Here is a 26,418-nt window from a genome sequence, read left to right on the forward strand (position 1 = left end):
ATGGGTGAGAGAAAGAACAGGTTAGGGAGGCGGAGACAGGTTGGACTGGTTTTGGGATGCAGTGGGTGGAGGGGAAGAGCTGGGCTGGTTGTGTGGTGCAGTGGGGGGAGGGGACGAACTGGGCTGGTTTTGGGATGCAGTTGGGGAAGGGGAGATTTTGAAACTGGTGAAGTCCACATTGATACCATTAGGCTGCAGGGTTCCCAGGCGGAATATGAGTTGCTGTTCCTGCAACCTTCGGGTGGCATCATTGTGGCAGTGCAGGAGGCCCATGATGGACATGTCATCTAAAGAATGGGAGCGGGAGTGGAAATGGTAGCGACTGGGAGGTGCAGTAGTTTGTTGCAAACTGACCGGAGGTGTTCTGCAAAGCAGTCTCCAAGCCTCCGCTTGGTTTCCCCAATGTAGAGGAAGCCACACCGGGTACAGTGGATGCAGTATACCACATTGGCAGATGTGCAGGTGAACCTCTGCTTAATGTGGAATATCATCTTGGGGCCTGGGATAGGGGTGAGGGGGGAGGTGTGGGGGCAAGTGTAGCATTTCCTGCGGTTGCAAGGGAAGGTGCCGGGTGTGGTGGGGTTGGAGGGCAGTGTGGAACGAACAAGGGAGTCACGGAGAGAGTGGTCTCTCCGGAAAGCAGACAGGGGTGGGGATGGAAAAATGTCTTGGGTGGTGGGGTCGGATTGTAAATGGCGAAAGTGTCGGAGGATGATGCGTTGTATCCGGAGGTTGGTGGGGTGGTGTGTGAGAACGAGGGGGATCCTCTTAGGGCGGTTGTGGCAGGGGCGGGGTGTGAGAAACGTGTTGCGGGAAATACGGGAGACGCGGTCGAGGGCATTCTCGATCACTGTGGGGGGAAAGTTGCGGTCCTTGAAGAATTTGGACATCTGGGATGTGCGGGAGTGGAATGTCTTGTCGTGGGAGCAGATGCGGCGGAGGCAGAGGAATTGGGAATAGGGGATGGAATTTTTGCAGGAGGGTAGGTGGGAGGAGGTGTATTCTAGGTAGCTGTGGGAGTCGGTGGGCTTGAAATGGACATCAGTTACAAGCTGGTTGCCTGAGATGGAGACTGAGAGGTCCAGGAAGGTGAGGGATGTGCTGGAGATGGCCCAGGTGAACTGAAGGTTGGGGTGGAAGGTGTTGGTGAAGTGGATGAACTGTTCGAGCTCCTCTGGGGAGCAAGAGGCGGCGCCGATACAGTCATCAATGTACCGGAGGAAGAGGTGGGGTTTGGGGCCTGTGTAGGTGCGGAAGAGGGACTGTTCCACGTAACCTACAAAGAGGCAGGCATAGCTGGGGCCCATGCGGGTGCCCATGGCCACCCCCTTAGTCTGCAGGAAGTGGGAGGAGTCAAAAGAGAAGTTGTTGAGGGTGAGGACGAGTTCGGCTAGGCGGATGAGGGTGTCGGTGGAGGGGGACTGGTCGGGCCTGCGGGACAGGAAGAAGCGGAGGGCCTTGAGGCCATCTGCATGCGGAATGCAGGTGTATAGGGACTGGACGTCCATGGTGAAGATGAGGTGTTGGGGGCCAGGGAATTGGAAGTCCTGGAGGAGGTGAAGGGCGTGGGTGGTGTCACGGACGTAGGTGGGGGGTTCCTGGACCAAAGGGGAGAAAATGGAGTCCAGATAGGTGGAGATGAGTTCGGTGGGGCAGGAGCAGGCTGAGACGATTGGTCGTTCGGTGGGGCAGGAGCAGGCTGAGACGATTGGTCGGGCAGGAGCAGGCTATTATGTTTTTGACTCTGCTCACCCTGTTCATGTTACCTTCCTGAATTCAAGATGCTTGATTTCTCAAGAAGAACAGTTTTAGGATCAGTTATGCGGCTGGGAGTGTCAGACTTTTCTGTGATTCTATCATTTGAGTTAACCTGCTGCTTCATGTTGTCTTTTGCAAAAGATGGAGTTTGAGTTTATACACATGTAAAGGTAATGGGTAAATTTGCCATAGTCTGAGCAGGCCATAGGCACTGCTCTCCTGTTAGAGAGGGACAATTAGTGGTGGTTTAAACTAAAAGTCACAACACCTCACGCAAGGGAGAGAGTGAAAAGGGGAGAGTCCTTTGTGATAACTTCAGCCGTGGGGGAACTGAACTCACATTGTTGGCATCGCTCTACTGAAAACCAGCTGTCTAGCAATTGGGCTAACCAACCCCCATTTATACACATGCATGAATGTGTAAAATACCAATTAGCTGTGTAATGTTTAGATTTTCACATTAGGGGAAAACCGCTACTAACAACTAACTGTCTGTTCACGCTAACAGCATTAGTAATAACATTTTGAAATCACTTGGGGACAGCACTTGCGATAAACCCCTGAGTAGCGTAAAGCAAGGTCCTGAAGGTTGTTCTATCGTGGAGTCTGGGTCAGATGCAAACCTAATTCTTGAGTGAAACCTCAGCCATTCAATATGCGCCTAAAACTGGTTCTCACTCACTTGATTTAATATTTGATTAGTTGGCTACAAAAAAAGCAACAAAGTAGCATAATCATATTTCCTCAGTATTAGATGGATGGATTGGTTAAAAATAAGAAAACTAAGACCTCAAGTGGAAACTGAAAACGGCATATATTTGTATCGCACTTACATAAACTCAACATTTCAGCACTTCACAAACAAAATGAGTGCTTTTTGAAACCGATGCACTCTCAGAACATAAGAAACAAGGCAGTCAGTTTATGCGCAGCAAAGTTAACAAACAGCAATGCAGTATTTACCAAACAATCTGACTTAGTGACATTATTTGAGTGATAAATATCAACTGAACATGACAATTGAAATGTAAACATCAGTTGAGATTGCAATTTCCAGTTGACTCTTCCAGTTGAGAATGCTATTCTTCAGTAGAGGTCTGAACTATCCTTAAGCATGGATTATAAGAGATTTTACAAATATTTTTTCGTTTGTACAGCTGCTGCTGGACTTCCTATCTCCTATTCCTTGTATTATTATGCATGGTCATTTCTTCTGGGGGCTTCCCAATATGGCCGACCATATCCTTACTGGAAGATGCTGGAAACTCTGGAGGTAAGAGTTGTGGTGACTAACTGACACAGTTCCAAAGGAAATTGTTGATTGTATTCCAGGATTCCTGGCGGGAATTTAACTTGGCCTAACTCCGTCGGAAATATGGTGGCTGGACGCACTTACTTGTGGGAGAGGCTACATGTCAATCTATGATGGTAAACCTCCCTCAACTAAGTCAGAGGCAGAAAGGGGCTGATGTGAAAATTTTGCTTGCTCACTTTGGCTCGCTTGCTGAAGAGGGAAATATTGACGATGTAGAGCAAGTGCTGTAATGGACGCTGATCAAGAGACCCTGGCAAAGTCAGGAATTAGGTAAACAGGGACATAAGTTACAAGGCCAGCCTGTGTACTAGTCTCCTGACCCTCATCCCAATGCAATTGTTTTGGCCAAAGTGGGTTCAACACCAGGGGAATAATCTGACTCCTTAAGAGCCTTGTGAAAGAATGAACAAGAATTTCAAAATTGGCCTCCAGTTTCCCAACACAACGAGGGCCAGGTCCTGTGGAGGCCAGCACCCAGAGGCTGGCTCGACCACCAACTAAACCCACTGTTATTTACCTGTGGCTGGCAGATTAATGGGAGATGCACAGATTTCCCAGGAATACATTCAAATGGTCACCTAGCAACCCTGCCAGATTTGCCACTGGCTTACTGATGGGGTCCCTTCTATCCTGTAGCCGATCAGCAAGGGCAGGGAAGAGGAGTATGGGTTGTAGACATTGAAATTCATAGTGCTGCCCCTGCCTCTGACCTCCCTGCCTTACCTTCAATCTCTGATAAGCATCTACCTGTGACTTTGTCTTCTACCCATCCACTCCATCCTTCCATCAGTCACATGTGTCCAAGGGTCCAGCTACAAGCCAAAGACTCTGCGGCAATATGTGGAGTACCAGGGATGACGGAGATGTTGCCAGCAGTGAAGATTGTTCGGAACATCCTAGGGGGGAGGTATATCTCCTATTAGGGTCCAAAATCCCAGGGGACACCCTAGACACCGTACTTAACCTGTTTAGGACTTCCTGAAGGATCAATATGTGCCTCTCACCTGTTTTCTAACCAGTTTTGAGACTCATCATCGTACATTAAATCCAGCCTCGTGATGTTTTTACAGAAGATAAACATTCAATCAAAGTCAAAACTGAAAACTATTTTGTCTTTGGATGCCTTTGAAGGAATTCAGAGTGAAACCACAGAAAATGGGGCAAACCCAACATGCTTAACATCATGTGCAACTTTATTCAAAATAAGCATTGCCATTTGGAAAAATCTCTTACACAGTAACACATGGTATTTCTATACAACCCAGGAATGACAGCTACAAAAGGTCACCCAATAGCATAATCATCGACCACAGGAATTTCAAACCTCCAAAGCCAACACTAAATCCCAAGTTTCCTCTTAAAGCATCCTCAGACAAAAAACAAATATTTTTCATCTAAGCACTGACCTGGAGTAATGATGATATCTTTGGCCTCTCTGATCATCTCAACTGTTTGATCCACACTGACTTCAGTGTGAGTGCCTGTGATTGCCATGGGTTTACCAATGCCAGTAGATGAAGTGCCGTAACTACCGACAATCACGTTAACCAGAGAGCGGTTCATGGCCTATAGGTAAAAAGCTTGATGTAATAAGTGTTGTCACTTTTGATTCACTTCCTCCTTTGCTGTTTCATTACAACACAGGAATTTACTTAGTGACTTTACAAGAATTTTGTGGATAACAAAACAGTTGATACAATAGAGACTTTAAAAAGAGGAAAAACTGCCTGTTAATAAGTGCACTGGGATATTTTCAGCAACAGTAGCCCGTCTCCCTGTGGTAAATTTTAATAACTGCAACATCATGTACTTATTCCATGATAATTTGCCTAAAACTGGTCTGACGAATGTATTTCCAGATTCCTTACAGGGAGAGGAAATAAGACATTTTTAACCTTCTAAAAACAAAAGGAAGCAGAAGACAGAAAATGTCTCAATTTTCATTGTATCGAATCAGATCATTTTGTGGAAATACTCTTTGTACTTGTATTCCTTAAGACTCACATTTGCTAAAGTCTCTTAAATGATAAAATAATGCAAGTTTCTAAGAAGGTGACGTAAAAATTATGTCGCAAAATGCTCTGAAAGCCAGGATATTTTTTGACTCCTTTATTGTATAAACAAAGGGAGATTTGGGGGTTTTGGGGTAGGATTTTGGGAGTAAATGGCTCTCCTGAGCCAGCACTGTGTCAGGAACAGTCACCCAGCAGGATTTTCACTGAAATTGTCATTGGGCACTCATACTTCTACTAATGATGGTAGAAATGGATTGGAAGCTGAGGTCCAACAGGAGGCCGCCAACTATAGAAGGAGCTGCAACTTACTATTCCAGATTTTTAAAAAAAGAGGGCATTTCCAAGCAATTTTAAATTCCAAATTTTGAATTCAGAATTGTCAATAACTGCTAGGACACCATTGTGGAGGGAAAACTGTGGCAGTTTGCAGCACTGGCTTGCCTGCACTGGAACCAGGAGGCCACACATATTACAGACATCACAGAGTCTTGTGGGTGGAAAATAGCCCAGAGGTGGTACAATGCCAATAACCTGGCATGCCAGTCAGTGATGTTAATTTATGTGTTTGCCCACGTCTGTTCTTGCTCTTACAACGGAGCGAATATTCTGCCTCAGGCCACAGAAAGTACATTTAGATTTGATCAATGTAAGCTCTGGTGTAAGCTGCAACAAGCAAGAGCACGTCTATGTCTGAGAACACAGAGGGGCAACCAGTTAATGTAAAGCTACGAGAATAGAAATAGAAAGATGGAAAGCAAAAAGAAAGCACAAGGCTTGTGGGAAATGAAAGCTCCAACATAGAAGGGCCAATGGACATCAAATACATTAATTGAGAAGTGAGGAAGAATAAGGAGCTTTATCAAAATAATAATCTCATGGACAGAATGAATGTGCTGCGTTTCTGTCCACAATTAGTATGTTTCGGACTAGAAAGTGGCTTTGCTGGATCTGCCTGCAAACAGCACTTAACCAATCTTTTAACGCAGACAAAACAAAATGATTGTCTCACCATGTGGCTTTTCACAAGGTCTGGTGCAAATGAAGTGCTGTGTTCATGTTTACTCCACATTTTGTGTTGTGGGTTAACTACTCTGAGGCCCACCCAGTCTAGTTTGGATGACAGAGTCCATTGTGATACAATGGGAAGTTGATAATGGTCATTGAGTTCTGTCTTCTATTTGACCCCATGTGAAGCAGTCTGGAAACTCCACAGTTCTTAGGTATTGGCCCATTCTTAAACACTGCAATGTGTGAATTCCACAAATGGCTGTGAGGTGTCCTCACCGCTCTCCATTTTAAATAGGTATTTGGCAGAGAGTTGATATTGTCTATAGTCCAAATGCCAAAAGTCACATGATTTACATCATCCAACTTAACAACTTATTGGTGTCCATTTTCGGAAGTATTGACTGACAGTTCACAAAATAACATGCCTGTTGTGGGTACAACATGACTCCGAATGGAGCTTCCCTGTGAGGCAAAAAGAAACATATTTATCCATTCTGCACATATTCTGACAGTCAAGCAGGAATCTAGTACAGTCAGTCACCTTCCTTTGTCAAAAAAGTCCCCAGCTTTGTTCTTTACTTTATCCCCCATCTCTGGTGGCCATTCGTTGATAGCTGTATGCAAGGTTTCAGAGACTGTATTACTATCAGACTTCACAAGGCTTTTAGTAGTTGAGGGGTGTTCAAATTCCACACTGACTCATGTGGAGGACTCAGATTTCACAGGTCCAGGGTCTGCTCCTAAGGCAGTCCTGTGTAAGTGCCTGTGATAATGGGAACTGCAGATGCTGGAGAATCCAAGATAATAAAGTGTGAAGCTAGATGAACACAGCAGGCCAAGCAGCATCTCAGGAGCACAAAAGCTGACGTTTTGGGCCTAGACCCTTCATCACACTTTATTAACCTGTGTAAGTGCCTGTTTTGATGTGCTGCATTGTAATGCTTTAAACCCATTCATGGATGCTTCCACAAACCATTGTTTTTGTGCTCTGTCAATGGCTTTTATTCCTCAGATGATTCTGTACTTTGTCCTCAATGGACTCAGAAGTTAAAGCAATGGGTCATGTTTTGAAGCTGACCCTGTGATGATTTAGTGGGCAATCTCATTTTCTCGTTGTTTCTGTAAGTGCAGCAAATCTTTGGGGGTGTTAACGTCCCCTTGCCTTTCAGCTCAGGGCTGTAATGGTCCTTAAAATCTGCCCCATGTGTTCTGAGACACTCTTGCCAAGAGGCAGCTTCTAAATACTGCTGCACTCCCCTAAGAAACTTTTAACTGGGTAAGGCATCACCCTTATAGTCTGGTTTGGGAAACTTCTTAATTCCTAGATAATTCCCAAGAGTAGGCATCTCCTAACCAGAACACTGGTTCAGCCCCTTCACTTCTTTTTAAATTTTACAGGCCAGGCCTTGGCTTCTAAACTTATACTGGGTCCATCCTCTTAGACTGAGCAGGCACCATCCTGGCCGCCCGAAACTCAGTAGGCTCTTATCTGGCCTCCTCAGTTCTTATTGCCTTTCCTTCAGTCTCTGTAATCCTTTCTTGTCCTATCATCCCCCCGAATTTAGGGATTTCCTCGGCTCTTTGCAGCTGAGCATAGTTTTGCTGTTTCCCCATTCTTTGTGAAATGCTTCAGACCCTCGGGACACAGAACCTAGCAAGTTATTTCCAAGTAATAGGCTTACCCTTGATTTGGGAAAGCTTGGTACAACCCCAGCTGTGATTCACCAACTTATTCCGCAGGTAAATCTTTATAAAAGGAACCTTTAATCATGTCAGTAAGCCTTTGGTCAGCACTGTGGTATTGTCTTAACTTTGCTGCAAGTAGTGTTTAAAGGCATCCTGTCTCTAACAGTTATTTCTCTCCTCAGAGCTGGTGATACTTTCCTTTTCCACATCTTTCCTTTCTGCAGAAAATCATTTTGGTGGGAATGACCCTTCCTGTTCTGAGGAAGAGTCACTCGACCCAAAACGTTAACCCCGATTTCTCTCCACAGATGCTGCCAGACCTGCTGAGCTTTTCCAGCAATTTCTGTTTTTGTTTCTGATTTACAGCATCTTCAATTCTTTCAGTTTTTATTAAGGTCTCCACATCCTCAGCTTCAATCTGGGACGCTAGTTAAGAATGAATAATCTTGCAAATCAAAGCTTATCTCTGAGTTAGGGGTATTTTAGTCCCCAACACACTCTCCCACAATCCTCACAACTAGCTCAAGTCAAGCTCTACCAAGCTGCTTCAATCCATCTCAGGTCCCTGTCTTAATGTGCGTTGAATCCTTGTCAAGCTTCTCCAGCTGTGAGCTTGCCTTCTCCCTCATTCCTTCTCTCATTCTCACTTGCCAGGAACTCTAGCTCTAGGCTCCGCTCCTTCAGGTAATTTTTTTTATTAGGGTAACCAGGTTTTTTTTCCAGAAGGTCTGGCTATTTTGATTCCCGCTGAGGGTAGCTTGTTTATTCAACGTCTTTAGTAACTTGGCCTTCTTGACAGAATGATGCATAGTAAGTTCTATTGCTTAGCTACAGGTAATAGCTGTTCTATTGTTGTGGGCATTCTTTTTGCTGAGTTTAAATCATCCTGTTGCTCAAGGCTTTTAAGCCAAAATGAGCCATTTTATATTGTAATCTCAGTATTCACAAATATTGCTTTTTCTTTATTTATTCACAGGACATGGACATCAGTAGGTCGGCCAGCATTTATTGCACATCACCAGTTGCCCCTGAGAAGTGGTAGTGAGTCACTTCCTACAACCCCTACAGTCCATTGCTGCAGGGAGACCCACCTTGCCATTAGGGAGGGAGTTCCAGGATTTTGGCCCAGTAACACTGAAGGAACAATGATATATTTCCAAGTCAAGGTGGTGAATGGCTTGGAGGGGAACTCACAGGAGGTGCTGCCCCTATATATCTTCACTCCCTGTCCTTCTAGATGCGAGTGTTCCTGAGTTCAGAGGGTGCTATCTAAGGAGCACTGGGCAATTTCTGTGCTGCATCTTCAAGATGGTACAGACTGCTGCTGCTGAGTGGTGGAGGGAATGGATGTTTGAGAAATGCAGTGCCTATCAAGCAGGCTGCTTTATCCTGGATGGTATCAAGATTCTTGACTGTTACTGGAGCTACATTCATCCGAGCAAGCGGAGAGTATTCTATAACATTCATTACTTGTCTCTTGTAGATAGTAGAGAGAAACTAAGGAGTCAGGATATTAGTTACTCACTGAAGAATTCCTGGCCTCTGACCTATGCTTGTAGTTGCAGTACTTGTATGGCAAGTCCAGTTCAGTTCTGGTCAATGGTAACCTCCAGGATGTCAAAACAGAAATGCAAATAGATTTACAGTCATAGTCATACAGCACGGAAACAGACCATTCAGTCCAAAACATAATCCCAAGCTAAACTAGTCCCACCTGCCTGGTCCTGGCCCATACACCTCTAAACCTTTCTTATTCATATATCCAACCAAATGTCTTTTAAATGCTGTAATTGTACCCACATTGTCAGGAAGTTCATTCCACATGCAAAGCGCCTTACGTGTAAAAAGTTTGCCTCAGATGCCTTTTTTAAAATCTGTCTCTTCTCACCTTAAAAATGTGCCTCCTCGTCTTGAAAATCCCCATCTTATGGAAAGGGCAACTACCATCAACTCCATCTATACCCCTCATTATTTTATAAGCTTCTATCAGGGCACCTCTCACCTATGCTCCAGTGAAAAAAGTCCCAGTCTGTCCAGCCTTTCCTTATAACTCAAAGATTTCATACCTGGCAACATCCTTGTAAATCTCCTGTGAACCTTCTCCAGCTTGATAATATCCTTCCTATAACTGGATGACCAGAACTAGACACAGTATTGCAGGAGAAGCCTCACCAATATCCTGTACAACCTCATGGAAAGATTCCCTATTGTTGGAAATGGTCATTGCCTGGAACTTTTGGGGTGTGAATGTTACTTGCTACTTGTCAGCCCAACTTGACTATTGTACAGATTTTGCTAAGTTTTAACGTGGAATGCTTCAGTAACTGAGGTGTCAGGAATGGAGCTGAACATTGTGCAATCATCAGCAAATATCCCCATTTCTGACGTTACGATTGAGGGAAAGCCACTGAGGTAGCAGCTGGAGATGGTTAGACCTAAGACTGTTGTAGTTCCTTTCATTTTTGTTTCAACAATTTGTGCTATGTTATTTTCCCCATCAACTTCCAATTTTTTTGAAAAGTCAGATTTGTCTCATTTGCTCCAATGCATTTAAATTCTCAGTACTGACCCCAATTCTCTCATGAGCAGAATTTATGTGCTTACTGCCCATAATCAGTTACCTGGTGATGAAACAGGTATTTTTTTTCTTACTTTTACAGTGCGTTTTCCAATTAAAATATTTAGCAGCAAGCCTTTGGGTTTCAAATCGAAGGAAGTTACTTATTCTCACCCACCTGATTTAGCACAATTTTGCCTAGTCATTCTTTCTCTCTCTCTCTCTCTCTCTCTCTCTCTCTCTCTCTCTTTCTCACACACACTCACGCACACACACGATGACTGGATAGACGTAAAGATTATGTACTTTACAGATTACAGTTAATTCAGCCTCTGATTTACAATCTCCAATCTCCCAAATGACCAACTTGTTGTTTCTTGAATGATTTAAAGTTGAAATGAAGGTCATATAAAGTGAAGCTTTAACAGCAGGTTGTGAAGTTTCTTATCGTTGAATATCTAAGAGTTTGGGTGTCAGGAGAACTTTGAAACTGGAACAGGCGAAGTATTTTGGCTGCTTGATGACTTGCAACTAGTCTCCGAGTCTGGTTCACAGACTGGTAGGTGACTAATAGTTCTGTTTGACATTTTAAAAACAGACAAAATGATGGGTGTCTCAGAAAATAGCTTTCAAAAGTTCAAGGTCTTTCTGCAACGGAACTGTCATATTCTTGCTAGTTCCACATCCTCTACTGTGGATTCACATTTTTGAAGCTGGCCACAGCCTGGTTTGGATGTGGGAAGCCAGTGTGATACACTGAATGAAAGTGGACTTGGGTTTCAAGTCCAGACAGACAGACAATATGTGACCTCTGCAGTCATTAGTTGGTGAACCACATTTAGACAATTAAAGTGTGAATTCCACAAATGGATGTGATGCACTCTCAGCTATGTTCATTTTAACCAGGATATTTGTCAGAGACTTGACTATAGACCAAATGCCAAAAGTCACGTGATTTGCCACAGTCATCTTAACAGCTTGATGGTGTTCAAATTTTAGGAGTATTCACTAGAAGCTCCTAACATAAAATGCCTATACTGGGCATGACAATAAACAGTTGATATGCAAATACACAAAGCATTCAAACATGGCTTGAAATTTATAAGCATATGATGTGATGGCTATAATGGTGAGGGACAGATTGGAGAACTTAATATTCCTGGTTACAATATTTTAGGATCAGGCAGTACAAAAAGAAAGTTCGTTATACCATAAAAAACAGGAACAATAGTCGGCCATGTGACCCCTTGAGCCGGGCCCACCATTCAATTGGATGATGACTAATTCGACATTCCTCGCATCCATTTTCCTGTCCTTTCCCCATAAGTCTTGATTCCCCTATTAATGAAGAATCTATTTCAGACTTAAATAAACACAAGAATTCTGTCCCCACAGCTCTCTGCGGCAACAAGTTCCAAAGACACACAAATCTCGCAAAGAAGAAATTCCTCCTCATCTCAGTCTTAAATTGGCATCCCATAATTCTGAGACTGTGCCCTCTGGTCCTAGGCTCTCCCATGAGGAGAAATAACCTTTCAGCACTTACCCTGTTGAGTCTGCTAAGAATCCTATATGTTTCAAGCATATGTTTCATTCTTCTAAACTCCAGCAACTAGAGCCCCAACTTGTTTAGCCTTTGGTCATTGGACAATCCCCCCATACTGAGATCATTCTTGGAAGCCTCCTCTATTCTGCCTCCATCCAATGAAATAATATCCTTCCTTAAATAATAACTCAGTTTAAGAGATGTGGTCTCAACAGCCCCCCGAACAGTTGCAGTAAGAATTCCCTACCCTTATACTCCAAATCCCTTGAAATAAAGGCCACTCTTCCAGTAGCCTTCCCGCTGTACTTGAGTACTAGCTTTCTGTGTGTTGTGCACATCCCCCAAGTCTCTATGTGTTGCAGTTTTCTGCAATTATTCTCCATTTAAATAACAGTCTGTTCTATTGTTCTCCCCTCCAAAATGAACAACTTCACATTTTCCTACTTTAAACTCTACATGCCAAATTTTCACCACTTACTTAACTTTTTATTATCTCTCTAAACTGTATGTATCCATCTCATAACCTGCCTTTCCACCTATTTTTGTGTCTTCTGCAAATTTGGCTACAGTACATTCACTTCCTTCCTCCAAGTCATGAATAAAGTCAGAAGTCACATGACACAAAGTGATAGTCCAACTGGTTTAGATGGCATCACACAAATTTTTGGAGTGCAGCCCCTTCATCAGGTACATCTGACAAAGCTCCAAAAGCTTGAGTGATTCCAAATAAACCCTTTGGACTATCACCTTGTGTCATGTGACTTCTGACTTTGTCCTCCCGAATCCAACACCAGCACCCTCCACAATGGAGAGGCAATGGCCTAGTGGTATTATCGCAGGACTGTTATTCCAGAGGTAGCATTCTGGGGATTCAGATTCAAATCCCACTATGGCAGACGGTGGAATTTGAATTCAATGAATATCTGGATTTAAGAATCTAGTGATAACCATGAATCCATATCCGAATGTCGGAAAAACCCATCTGGTTCACTAATGTCCTTTAGGGAAGGAAACTGCCATCCTTACCTGGTCTGCCCTATACGTGACTCCAGACCACAGCTGTATGATTGACTCTTAACTGGGCAATAAATTCTGCTTAGCCAGCAACACCCTCATCCCATGAATGAAAAAAAGAATCAAGTCACTAATATATATTGTAAACAGTAGCGGTCCCAACACTAAGCCCTGTGAAATCCCACCGATCATCAATCTGAAAAAGGAATCTCTTATTCCCACTCGCTGCTTCCTGCATATAAGCCAATTCTCTATCCAAGCCAATATACTGCCTCCAACACCATGGGCTCTTACATTTTGACTTAACTTTTTGTAGGTTATCTCGTTGAGCAAAGTAGCAATGATGAAGAATTCCATGGCAAAGGCAGATGTTTGCACTAAGAAAAGAATCGGACAGTTAGAGTAATTCTTGGTCACCAAATTGTGAATGAGAGATGGTGGGAGAGAACTGCAGACAGTTCATAGCTATGGTTTTACATCAAAGCAATAACACTGTAATTTTAGCCTTGTGAAGGTAAGGTGATGCTTTTTGAAATACATCTAGAACTAATGGCAGGATCAATATGTTTACAACACAAAGAAAGAATGAAAAATACTGGATTTAATTTTGGGCAATGAAGTGGGGCTGTGACAAAAATCAGAAAAATCAGAAAACTGGTTGCTGGGTTCCATGAAGACCAGTAAAGGCCAACGAAGGGTCAGTGTATCAAGGGTGCTGGACAGGAAAATGGCCAAGTTCAAAGAGATTACACAAGAGCTGACCCAAAATTATTGAGTGGCAAAGTTAGCAAAGGGGCCAAGTTGTGCATTTAGGTCTTTTCATAAATTCAATAAAGAGAAAACCTTGGCAAATATATACTTATTAGGTAAAACGGTGCATCAAGATAACATTGCATGATTAAAAAGAGATTTAAAGTAAACACATTTATAAAGAAGTTAAAATGGTTATGATTAAGGTGTGAATAATTATATGTCAACAGTGATTAAACTTTAAAAGTAATTCATTGACTACGAAAATGTGATTTGTACCAACTATACATAAATGGAACAACTGATAGAGTTAACTGCAGGAAAGGGATTGGTTCCAAAAAGCAATCTGAGCAGAACTCAAAGTGGACAATTCACCAATGTCTGAAGGCTGTTGAAACAAAGAAGGCAGAGAGGATAAAACAGAGATTCTGCTATAATTTATGAATCTTCTTGAAATAAATCAATACAAGCTAAAACACAGGTAGAAAAACAAATCCAATAGGTTAATGAAAAGTTAGCCCTCCTCTTATGGAGACTGGGCTTCCTAGATATATAATTATCTATTCTCTGAATAAAAAATGAAGAAATATAATTGACCTTTCTACATTTAATGTCTTTTCCCATGATTATCATTCCAGGTGTCCAATGACATCTTGATTCAAACATTTCCATCCCTTCATTAGTACCACTGATAAATTTGTTTATTCAGTTGAATGACTCAAGCTCCCTATTTTGTTTTGCTGTGCAGAAGTAATTTGGGTTCCAGTGTGTATTTCCTTCTGACAGTTCAAGAACTGGCTATGGAGAATCTGGATTCAGGTGCTAGCACATAACTCATCACTCTGCTGCACAGCATCTATTTTAGTCCTATATTCAATGCCAGGGATTGGAACTTTCTTTTCATATTCTGCAGTCAGTGTTGGAATAGAGGGCTCCCAGGTGAACTTTGTTGTGTATCAGAATTAAAGATCTCCCTGTGCCTTAAACCGAAACTCAAAAGGAGCTCATTACGCATAATTTGAATGTTACATAACTATCTTTGATGACTGCCTGACTGATGCCAGTATTCTTCCCATCTCCATTTCTACTGATACAAATAAATATAAAAATGAAAATTCTAACATCACATTTTAGCCCCATCCATGGCTGGGAATTGCATCAATGTTTTAAGCTCTTTAATCAATTTAAACATGGGTAAGGAACAAATCTTTGCTCTTGTGGAAGAATGCAGATCAAGGGGCATTACTTCAAAATTACAGCTAGGCTGCCATTCTGATATATTGTCAGGAAATACTCTTCACACAAAATGGTAGTGGAAATCTGGAACTCTCTCCCTCCAACAATCTACTAAGCACATTTCAATTAAAACTTTCAAGGGTGAGATTGACAAATTGTCATTAAGCAAGCATGAGCAGTTACTGAACCAAGGCGAATGGATGTAGTTAAGACATGGATCAGCCATGATCTAATTGAATGGTGGAATGCAGGCTCTGTTGTTTAGTAGAATGAGATGTGATCCCATGGGAATATATAAAATTGTTAGAGGATCCTGGGAAGCACCAAGGATCAGTGAAACGTTGATATGTATGTCCATCAGTCCCTTCAGGTAGCTGGGCAGGCAGATAAGGTGATTAAAAAGGCATATGGGATACCTGACTTTATTAAGTGAGGCACAGAATTTATTAACAGGGAGAGTATGCTGGAATTGTGCAAAACGTTAGTTAGGCCACAGTTTGAGTATTGTGTGTGGTTCTGGAATCCACATGATAGCAGAGATTTGGAGAGGGTACAGAAGAGATTTATCAGGATGTTGCCTGTGTTGGAGAGATTATGAAGAGAGTTTAGACACAGTGGGATTGTTTTCCTTGGAGCAGAAGAGACTGAGGTGGGAATAAGCAAGATATTTAAATTATGAGGGGCAAAGACAGGGTAGACAGGAAGAAACTTCCCGTGGTGGATTGAGGGCATAGATTTAGGTAAGAGGCAGGAGATTTATAGGGATTTGTAGGAATCTGGAACTCAGTGCTTGTGAGGGTGGTAGAGGCAGAAACCCCATTATATTTAAGAAACATTTAGATGATCACTTCCAATGCCAAGACACACAGTACTATGGGTCAAGTGCTGGAATATGGGATTACAATTGTTAGGTGGTGTTTTTGACAAGCACAGACCCAATGGGCTGAAGGATCTTTCTCTCTGCTGTCTATCTATATGCCTCTATGACATGCCATTATAATATTGATGTTCTTTTCCACAGTTGCAGGGTTTAGAAATAGGGATCATTACCTCAGGATAAGGAGTCAGTCATCTAAGATGGAGCTGAGGAAACAGTTCTACACTCAGACAGCTGCAGATCTTGGTAAATCTTAAACTGCGGCTGATTCATTGTCAATTATATTCAAGACTGAGAGATAGATTAGTGGGTACTGAAGGAATCAAGGGACGTAAGATTAGGGCATGTGGCTGGAATTGATAAAGGACTTTAACTATTACTGTTCCGAATGTCAAAGATGCTTCCCAAGGCCCGATGGCTGACTTGTGCTCCTAATTTTCATGCTCTAATTAAAACTTAAAGAAAGTTGGTGTGCTGTTGTCAGTGCGACATAAAAATTTAAACCTGCTCAACATTTTCATTCGTTAACCTTCCTGTTTGAGAAAGTGGTGTCTGCAGAAGCATACAGAAATGCATTGCTTACCACACACATGATGTAGGAGAGGATAGCACCAGAAGAGCCGATCAATGCACCGACAATCGTTAAGAGGTTGTTGTTCAGCAGAAACCCTTCAGCACACAGGGCCCAGCCGGAGTAACTGTTCAGTACAGTGATGACCACGGGCATGTCAGCACCACCAATAGCAGCTGTTAATGTCACACCCTAAAGGACAAACAGACCCACATAAATAACTCACAAAACAAACTGCCACAAACAAACCACACGAACATGGAATGTTCGGAATAGCTCTGGATGGTAATACAGCGTTACACAAGGAAAACCAAAGTTAGCACAAAATGAGTCTAAAAATGATCTGCTACACCGTAAAGACCCACACTATTTTTTCACTTTTTAAAAAATTGATGCCTCAGGGCTTTCATGCGTATTCAACAACAAAACATACTTCACGATCATAAAATGTGAGGCTGGATGAACACAGCAGGCCAAGCAGCATCTCAGGAGCACAAAAGCTGACGTTTCGGGCCTAGACCCTTCATCAGAGAGGGGGATGGGGAGAGGGAACTGGAATAAATAGGGAGAGAGGGGGAGGCGGACCGAAGATGGAGAGTAAAGAAGATAGGTGGAGAGAGTGTAGGTCTTCACGATCAGACGTTTTTGTCACTGGAATCATATAGCCAGGGTCTGGAATGGAGAAGAACTACTACCCAGTAGAAGTTAAAAGTGGATAGAAATTCATATATTTTGATCCCTGATTATAACAATCCTGCTGAAGGTGGGTGGCAGGAAGAATTTTGCTGTAGGATGTTGCCACAGTATAAGAGATCCTTGGGATTCCAAATATTTCTTTTTTTAAAAAAAAATTACATGCTTTTTTTGGCTTCTTTCACCTGTTAAGGTCCTGCTCATCCATTACTGATTCATAGTTACCTCTTCTACAAGGAAATAGCTTTACATTTCACTCCCCCCATCTAATTGCCCCTTATCTGTTTGTATGACCTCCTCCAATCCTACAATCCCTGCAGAGCCTTCAATCCCTCTGATACTTACGTTTCACAAATTACCCCTTCTCTCTTTCCTCCACTGAAATACAAGGCAAGAGGGTGAGTGAAGCGGATAGATACCTAATGGAGCCAATTCAATTTTCTTTGTAGTCATTGAAATGGAAGGGATCCATCAGGAATTTCCACGGGCCTGACTTTCCGCTGAGCCTGGATGGTCTAAAAGCCCCAGCCACAGGAACATTTTCCCACATATAATTCCTAAAGGAAGCCGCAAAACACAAGAAATCTCATCCTTTCATCATAAAGATTACCTATCAGCCAAAAATCAGCATGTTTCTATTGTAGGCTGAACAAGGGACATCTCTAATTCTCTCAGTTATGGAGGGTCAGCATAGACTCGATGGGCCAAATGGCCTGCTTCCACACCGTACAGATTCTATGATCCTATGCCTCTCAGTTGTTATTTTCAGGCACTTGCAAGCGTTAGCTGTTGGCTGTTTTCAGTCACGTACCATAACCACAGAAAGAGCAGACACAGATCCCAAACAGACAATACCAGTTGCATAGCTTGGATCAATCAAATAAGGAACAACTGCTCCAGTGCTGACAGCCAGCAGACTTGCATTCAGAAAGTGACGCCCAGGAAGAAGGAGTGGAGCTGAATTCAACACACCTGTAAAAAGCAGAAAAGTAGCAATTGGTCGGTGCCAGTATTTATACATTTTGTTGTGCAGCTCGTCACCACCTTCTCTAGGGCAATTAGGGATGGGCAATAAATGCAATACCCACACACCATGAACAAATTATAATAAAAATTCTTTCCAAACAGTGTGTGATTCTTTGTCCATAAGGATTTTAAGGCTGAGAATATTTTTGGTTAAGGGTCGGAAGGAATAAGGATGAAAGCTGGGTAAATGGAATGGAGGTACAGATTGCTACTATCTAACTAAAATCAGGGAAGGAAGGGTGGTGCATCGTGGTATATAGCCATGATGGTGGCTTTGGAGGCAATACAACAGGCCCACTCCTGCTTCTACGTCACCTATCAGTCACTCTGACCAACTTGCTGTGTGCTTCCAGATTTTACTTCTATTTTAAACATTAATTTGTTTCATTTGTAACAACATGAAATCTGGGATGAGAGCCGTGACACACTTGTACAAATTATAATTGAGAAAGAAACGATGTTGGTGGTTTCAGCAAATGGAAAAGTCCCCAGGCCAAGATGAGATACATCCCAGGCTGCTGTAGAAGGCAAAGGTGGGGTAAGTTGCACGGGCCCTGAATTTAATTTTCAAAATCTCACTGAATATAGGAGAGGTGCCAGAGGATTACAGGATGGCTAATATGATACCATTATTCAAGAAAAGTAATTAGGGATAAAACAGGGACATACATGTCAGTAAGAGTCCGCTCTTCAGAGGGGCAGTGTGGACTTGTTGGGCTGAATGGCCTGTTTCCACATTGTAGGTATTTTGTATGATTCAGAAGTAGGAAAACTTTTCGAAAAATTTAGCATCAACTGAAGAGTCAAGGATTAATAAAAGACAGTCACCATGTCTTTGTTGGGAAGGGTCACATCTGACAGGTTTGTTTTTCAAGCAGCTGACCAGGCGTATCACGGAGGTACTGCAGTTGATAATGTCATCACTCAGGCTTTTAACAAGGTCTTAGATAACAAGGTGTGGAGCTAGATGAACACAGCAGGCCAAGCAGCATCATAGGAGCAGGAAAGCTGATGCTTCGGGCCTAGACCCTTAATCAGAAATGGGGGAGGGGAAGAGGGTTCTGAAATAAATAGGGAGAGAGGGGGAGTGGATCAAAGATGGATAGAGGAGAAGATAGGTGGAGAGGAGACAGACAAATTAAAGAGGCAGGGATGGAAGCACTAAAGGTGATGTGGGTGGGGAGGTAGGGAGGAGATAGGTCAGTCCAGGGAGGACGGACAAGTCAAGGGAGCGGGATGAGGTTAGTAGGTAGGAGAAGGGGGTCCTTCTGTTCTCATTGCGGGGGCAGGGTGTGAGGGATGAGTTGCGGGAAATGCGGGAGACATGGTCGAGGGAGTGGAATGCCTCATCCTGGGAGCAGATGCGGTGGAGGAGAAGGAATTGGGAATAAGGGATGACATTTTTGCAGGACGGTGGGTGGGAGGAGGTGTAACCCCCGCAATAAGAACCAAAAGAGAATCCCCATCTTCCTCACGTACCACCGCACCAACATCCAGATTCAACGCATCATCCTCCGACACTTCCGCCATCTGCAATCCGACCCCACCACCAAAGACATTTTTCCCTCCCCACCCTTGTCTGCTTTCCGGAAGGACCACTCTATCTGTGATTCCCATGTCCGCTCCACCCTCCCCTCCAGCCCCACCACACCCGGCATTTTTCCCAGCAACCGCAGGAAGTGCTACACCTGCCCCCATACCTCCTCCCTCGCCCCCATACCTCCTCCCTCACCCCCATCCCCCTTTCCACATCAAACAGACGTTCACCTGCACAACTGTCAATGTGATATACTGTATCCACTGTTCCTGTAGTGGCCTCCTCGACATCGGGGAAACCAAGCGGAGGCTTGGGGACCGCTCTGCAGAACACCTAGGCTCTGTTCGCAACAAACAACCACACCTCCCAGTTGCAAACCATTTCAACTCCGCGCCCCCCCACCAACTCCTCGGACGACATGTCTATCCTGGGCCACCTACATTGCCACAATGACACCACCCAAAAGATGCAGGAACAGCATCTCATATTTCGCTTGGGAACCCTGCAGCCCAAAGGTATCAAAGTGGATTTCACAAGCTTCAAAATCTCCCCTCCCCAACCACATGCCAAAACCATCCCAGCTAGTCCCCGCCTCCCTAACCATTCCTCCCACCTCAAACCCCACCCCCATCCCCTACCCACTACCCTCATCCCCCCCCCCGACCTGTCCATCCTCCCTGGACTGACCTATCCCCCCCCCCCACCAACTCCCCACCTACATTTACGTTCACTGGCTCTAAACCCGCCTCTTTGACATGTCTGTCTCCTCTCATCCTATCTTCTCCTTTATTCATCTTCTATCCGCCTCCTCCATCTCCCTCTTTATTTCAGAATCCCCTTCCCCCCCCATTTCCGAAGAAGGGTCCCGAACCGAAACGTCAAGCTTTCCTGCTCCTCTGATGCTGCTTGGCCCGCTGTGTTCATCCAGCTCCACACAGTGACTTTCAAAGGTTGGTTTTATGACTGGTTGCCTGTGTCCAGTGTTGTACTACAGGGTTCATTGTTTGTTGTGTACCTTAATGATCTAGACATAAAGGCAGGAGGTATGGTCAGTAAATTCAGAGATAACATGAAAATTGACAGCGAGGTAAACAACCAGGAGGAAAGCTTTAGACTGCATGATGAAGTAGATGGCTGGTGAAACAGGTAGAACTATGGTAAATGCAATTTAATCCTGAAAAGTATGAGGTGATGCATTTTGAGATGGTGGGCAAAGCAACGGAGTATATGTTTTACAGTAGGACCAATCGCACTATAGCAAGAATGTGGTTGCACTAGAGAGGGTGCAGAGAGGTTCATCAGAAGGTTGCCTGATTTGTAGTGGTTCAGCTATGAAGAGTGGCTGGGGTAGTAGTCCTTACAGTAGAAAAAGTTAAGGAGGACCTGACTGAGGTCTATAAAATTATGAGTGGCATACAGCAGGAGAATTGAGAACTAAGGGATGCAGTCTCAGTGCACAGGCATAGGCAGGACTGAGATGAGGAAAATATTCTTCACTCAGAGATTAGTTAGCCTATTGATACCACAGATATTGATACCTATTTTATACCACAGAAGACTGCCAAGTCACTGTGTATATTCAAGAAAAAGATTTTTGACTTTTTTTTAAGATTTCAAAGGCGTCAAGGGATTTGGGGTGAAAGTATGTACACGACATAGAGATAGGGGATCAGCCATGATGGAGCAGGCTAGAAGGCCTGAATGGTCTACTCCTCTTCCCAATTTCTAAGTTTCGATGTTTTCTGTTGCTGTTTGACTCTTATGGCTCCATGTTAAGAAGTGAATCCTTAGGGAGGGAAAGAGTTAAATAAAATAGCTTTTAAGATCCTTTTGAATTGTAATTCATTTAAAAGCAAACATGAAAAGATCTTTACAGACTTTTATTGACAGACAACATGTCCCTATAAACAAGTATATTGCCATTTTTGTCTTAAGTTAGAGAGCTGTTATTTTTACACTCAAAAACCTTTCTTTTCATCTCTATTGCTGAAAGCATTGCATAGATCATTCTCTGAAATTTGCACAAAGCTGCTTTTAAATAAGTCACTATTCTTTTTGATATCAGAGGTAAATTATTATTTAGCAAAAGTATTGTCATTGCTTGCAAAATAATGAGTATGTTATTTTAATACACATTCTACTTTAGTACATTTCTTAAGTAATTAACAGTTTATGCTACAGGAATATTCTTCTTCAGAAAGTCCCAAGGACCAGATGGGGCAGCTGCCCAAAACTAAAACAAAACTTTGCACTTGTGAAAATTCATATCAACATCTGTAAGAAATAATACAAAGGGCAACTTCTAAACTAATTATTGTCAAACATCATAGGTTACTTACTCGTTGCTTAGGTAAGCATGTTACAAACATATCCTGAATTGGGGACGAATGTACCAGTTTTAATGTGGCATTTCTAAACCTAGAACAAAATATCAATGAAGCGATGGATGGATTGAGAGGTGCAGCATAAAACAGCATGACAGACAAACAGGGAGAAAGAAAGCAAGGCAGTGTATCAGGGTGGGACTGCAAATTGTTTCAAACATATCAAAATGTTTCCAATATCATTTTCCCTGCCCTCACCATGGCATTGTTGAGAAATCCATGCCAAAACTGTTTGCTTTACAAGAACCCAACTATCCTCCATTTTCCTGTCTTCTCCTTAAGAATTTCCCTGCTCTGCTGTGATTCAAATTTATAAAGATGTAGCAACTCCAAACTGGCCATTGATGGCACGACTATTTAACCTCTAGGTCAGGTATATTCCACACAGACCCATTACGAGTGGGCTGGAAGATCAACCCTGGTTAAACGAAGAGTGCAGGAGGTCATTCCAGGAAAAATACAACATAACTAAGTGTGAGGTATCAACTCCAACACTTGTATAGCAAATAGGAGAAGCAGCAAGAAACAGGCAGATCAGATCTAAGTTCTGTAAGCCTGCCACATCTAGTTAATTAAATAAATCACCCAACATTTGGGGATGCATTGGCATTGTGGTAATGTCAGTGCACTAGAAGCACAGACCCCAGAATAAATGACGACAATGTAATCAATGCTGATTGTCATAAAAGCCCAGCTTAATTAGTGCCCTTCAGCAAAGGAAATCTGCCACCCTTACCTAATCTGACTCAGATGTGTCTCCAAACCCAATGAAGTGTGCTTGATTGTTATGTGCCTTCTGGGTAATTAGGGACAGGCAATGAAATGCCAGCCAGTGATGCTTATAAGATATGAACAAATGTTTTTAAAAAAGGGGTAGATGTTTCACAAATATTTTCATCTTTGATGATGGAGGGATCCAGCGTATAAATCAGAAAGATAAGGCTGAACACAGAAAGGATCTGAGGAAGGGTCTCTGGACCCGAAATGTTAACTCTGATTTCTCTCCACAGAGGCTGCCAGACTTGCTGAGATTTTCCAGCAATTTCTCTTTTGTTTAAGGCTGAACAACTGGAGTCCACCTTCAGCCAGAAGTGCCTCCCTCAGCCAATTCAATTCACGCCACAATCTCTAGAAGCAGCTGAACACTTAGGATACTGCAAAGGCTGTGGGCCCTGACAACATTTCAGCAATAGCACTGAAGACTTGTGTTCCAGAACTGCCGTGCCATTAGCCAAGCTGTTCCAGTACAGTTACAACACGGGCATGTACCCAACAATGTGGAAAATTGCCCAGGTATGTCCTGTACATAAGAAGAAGGGCAAATCCAATCTGGTCAACTGTCACCCTAGCAATCTGCTCTCAATGGACAGTAAAATGATGGAACAGATGGTTGACAGGTTGTCAAGGGACACTTGTAAAGGAATAACTTGCTCAGTATCGCTCAGTTTGGTTCCTGCCAAGTTCAAGAGGCTCCTGGTAATATTACAGCGTTAGTCCAAACATGGACTAAACAGCCAAAGTTCTGAGTGAGGTGAGAGTAACTAACCTTGACACCAAGGCAGCATTTGACTGAGTACAGCTACAAGGAACGCCTGAAAAACTGCAGTGAATGGGAAAAAAAGGAGGAAAACTCACTGTTGGTTAAAGTCATAACTAGTGCAAAGGAAGAGGTCTGTTAATTACTAAGGTCAGTCATCTCAGCTCCATGACATCTCTGCAGGAGTTGTTTGGGTCCAACCATGTTCAGCTGCTTCATCTATGATCTTCCCTCCATCACAAGGACAGAAGTGGGGATGTTCACTGATAATTGCATAATATTCAGCACCATTTGTGACTGCTCAGATGCTCAGATATCCACAGGCAGCAAGATCTGGACAATATCTAGATAATTAGCGAATAATATTCCTGCTACACAAATACCAGGCAATGGCCATCTCCAACAGGAGAGAATCTACCTGTTGACATTCAATGGCATTACTATCACTGAATCCTCCATTACCTACATCCTGGAGGTTACCACCAAACAGAAACAAAACTGCACTTGTCATATACAAGAGCAGATCAGAGCCCATGAATTCTGTAGCGAGTAACTTGCCTCCTGTCTCCACAAAGACTCCACCATCTAGAGGGCACAAGTCAAGTATGTGAGGGAATGCTCTCCCTTGCTTGGATGGGTGCAGCTCCAACGACACTCAAGAAGCTTGACACCATCTAGTGTAAAGCAGCCTACTTGATTGGTACCACATCCACATGCATCTACTCCCTCCACTACCAATGCTCAGTAGCAGCACGGTGCCATCCACAACAGGCACTGCCAAAACACACCAGAACTCCTTCATCGGCACTTTCCAAACCCATGTCCTCGACCACTAGGCAGAACAATGGAGGCAGATGCATAGGAGCACCGCCATCTGCAAGTTCCCTCTTAGTCACACACCAAGCTGACCTAGAAATATATCGTAGCTGATTCATTATCACTTGGTCAAAATCCCTTTGAAACTTCCTTCCTACCAGCACTGCAGGTTTTCCTACAGCACAATGACCTCAGCAATTCAAGAAATCAGCTAGCTCACCACTACATTCTCCAAGGCAACTGGTGATGGGCTACTGGAGCTAGAGATGCCTATATTCCTTTTGATCAAATTTAAAAACAAGTTGGAAACCATGTTGTTGGCAATGTATTGCATCCAGCGGTGACTAGAGATGTTGATATTCATCAGCTGCATCATGTATACAGCACACTTCTGAGTGATTATCATTTGTAATAAGAACATCAGCTAACCCTAAAGTGAAATACAGCAACTGTAATAGCGAGAATAAGCATATTTTTGTTTTGTAAAGCAATGAAAGACTTTTTAATCATTCATGGATTTGGCATAGTGTCGACAAGTCACAATGATACAAAAAGGAGACCACTGGAACATGTCAGTCCACACTGCTTCTCTGTACAGTAATCCAGTCCTGACGCTTCCAAAAATCTTCTGTGCTGCACACTGTGCTACTCTGGACTGTATCTGTAATTCTCCACTCCCCACCACTTCCCCTCCCCCACTGCCTGCTGGTCCTTGTAAGCCCTGCACAATCTTCTGAACTGGATCATTAAGTTTATAGTTCCTCTCCCTATTCTTATGCCAAGATGCACACTTCTCTGCATTAAATTCTATCTGATGTTTATCTGCTCATCCTGTTGGTTTATATATGCTCTCTTCTAGTAGATTGGTATCACTGCCTGCCACATTTGATAGCATCGATAAATTTTTAAGTACTACATTTTAGCCTTTTTAGCTCATTCCCAAACTTCTCTGCTGATGTCCTAAATTTATAATGGGAGATGGTTGCAATGCAGCTGCTAGCTCCGTGCTGGCTCGAGCCAGCGGCCAATTTTTAAACAGGATTCTAAAAAATTATGGTTCATTCAATAATGGATGTTATAATCCCAGTTGATGTTATTACTGGACAAGTCAGATCTCAGGCTGAAACCTCACTTGATTGATAGGTTTTGATTTGTTTTGGTTCAACAAAGTGGTCTCTCACTGAAACATAAACTCACAATGGCACAGCTTTTTCTTCAACAATAAAACAGAATAAACAAAAAAAAAGATAAAATGGAATAAACCAAAATTCCTACATTTAAACAAACTCAAAGGTTTGTCCTTAAGCAAACAGTAAAAGTGTAATTGCACTAATCCCAAGACATCCCTTTATAAATTGAAAAGCGAAACAACAATTTTTGTATGGTATCCAACGCAACCATTGTACAGTACAAAAAACACATCTGATATCGCAGCCGAAAACATGACTCTTACAGTACTTGCACTAGATTCGCTGTCTCTAACACGACAACTGGTCTATGCCATTTGTGATTTTAACTTACAGACTGGAACTGCTGATGACTTCATCATGGAGCTATTCTGTACCTGAGTTTAAATGTAGCTTTACATAATCTCTTTGGGGTTTTATTATGTCACTTCTGATCTAGAACTAACACAAATTCTACTCCAAAGTAATCTTCCCTATTCAGGAGTACGAGTCTACACTGACACCATCATACAAGGACTTCACAAGACTGTTCAAAATGCAAAAGTGAAACTAAGAAGGAATTTCCCTCTCTAAGCTATGAGTTTTTCCTTTAAGTTTAAAAAATATGTTCCAGAAGTTTCTAACAAACCTTGTGGCCCCATTGTTTACCTAGTTGTGTTGTAAAGCAATTTAAGGTAAACAAAAATCTATATTTGTGCATGATAGCCTGTTAATTCCCAAGCTAGGCCTCAAGAATTGTTTTAAAAGAAATCACCATGACAACAAAAATATTTACTAGTTAATAATCAACTTCAGATGCTCAGGAAACCCACAAGCTATTTACTCGAGAACTAAAAATTCAAACTTATAAGAAATTATATTAAAAATACATGTAATCATACAGTCTACATCACAGATGGCATCTC

General features: G+C 42.7%; 1 protein-coding gene across 1 annotated transcript in view; it reads right to left on the minus strand.

Moving 5' to 3' along the window:
• LOC125452996 (NAD(P) transhydrogenase, mitochondrial-like) overlaps positions 1-26,418 on the minus strand; it is a 189,666-nt gene that overhangs the window by 71,907 nt on the left and 91,341 nt on the right. The window contains exons 15-17 of the mRNA XM_048532046.1: positions 17,838-17,998; positions 16,346-16,525; positions 4,480-4,639 (exon numbers count right to left, since the gene is read on the minus strand). Coding sequence (XP_048388003.1) covers positions 4,480-4,639; positions 16,346-16,525; positions 17,838-17,998 — 501 coding nt within the window. The remainder of the gene's footprint in view (positions 1-4,479; positions 4,640-16,345; positions 16,526-17,837; positions 17,999-26,418) is intronic.

The sequence above is a fragment of the Stegostoma tigrinum genome, chromosome 1 (assembly GCF_030684315.1).
Source record: "Stegostoma tigrinum isolate sSteTig4 chromosome 1, sSteTig4.hap1, whole genome shotgun sequence".
NCBI lineage: Eukaryota > Metazoa > Chordata > Chondrichthyes > Orectolobiformes > Stegostomatidae > Stegostoma > Stegostoma tigrinum.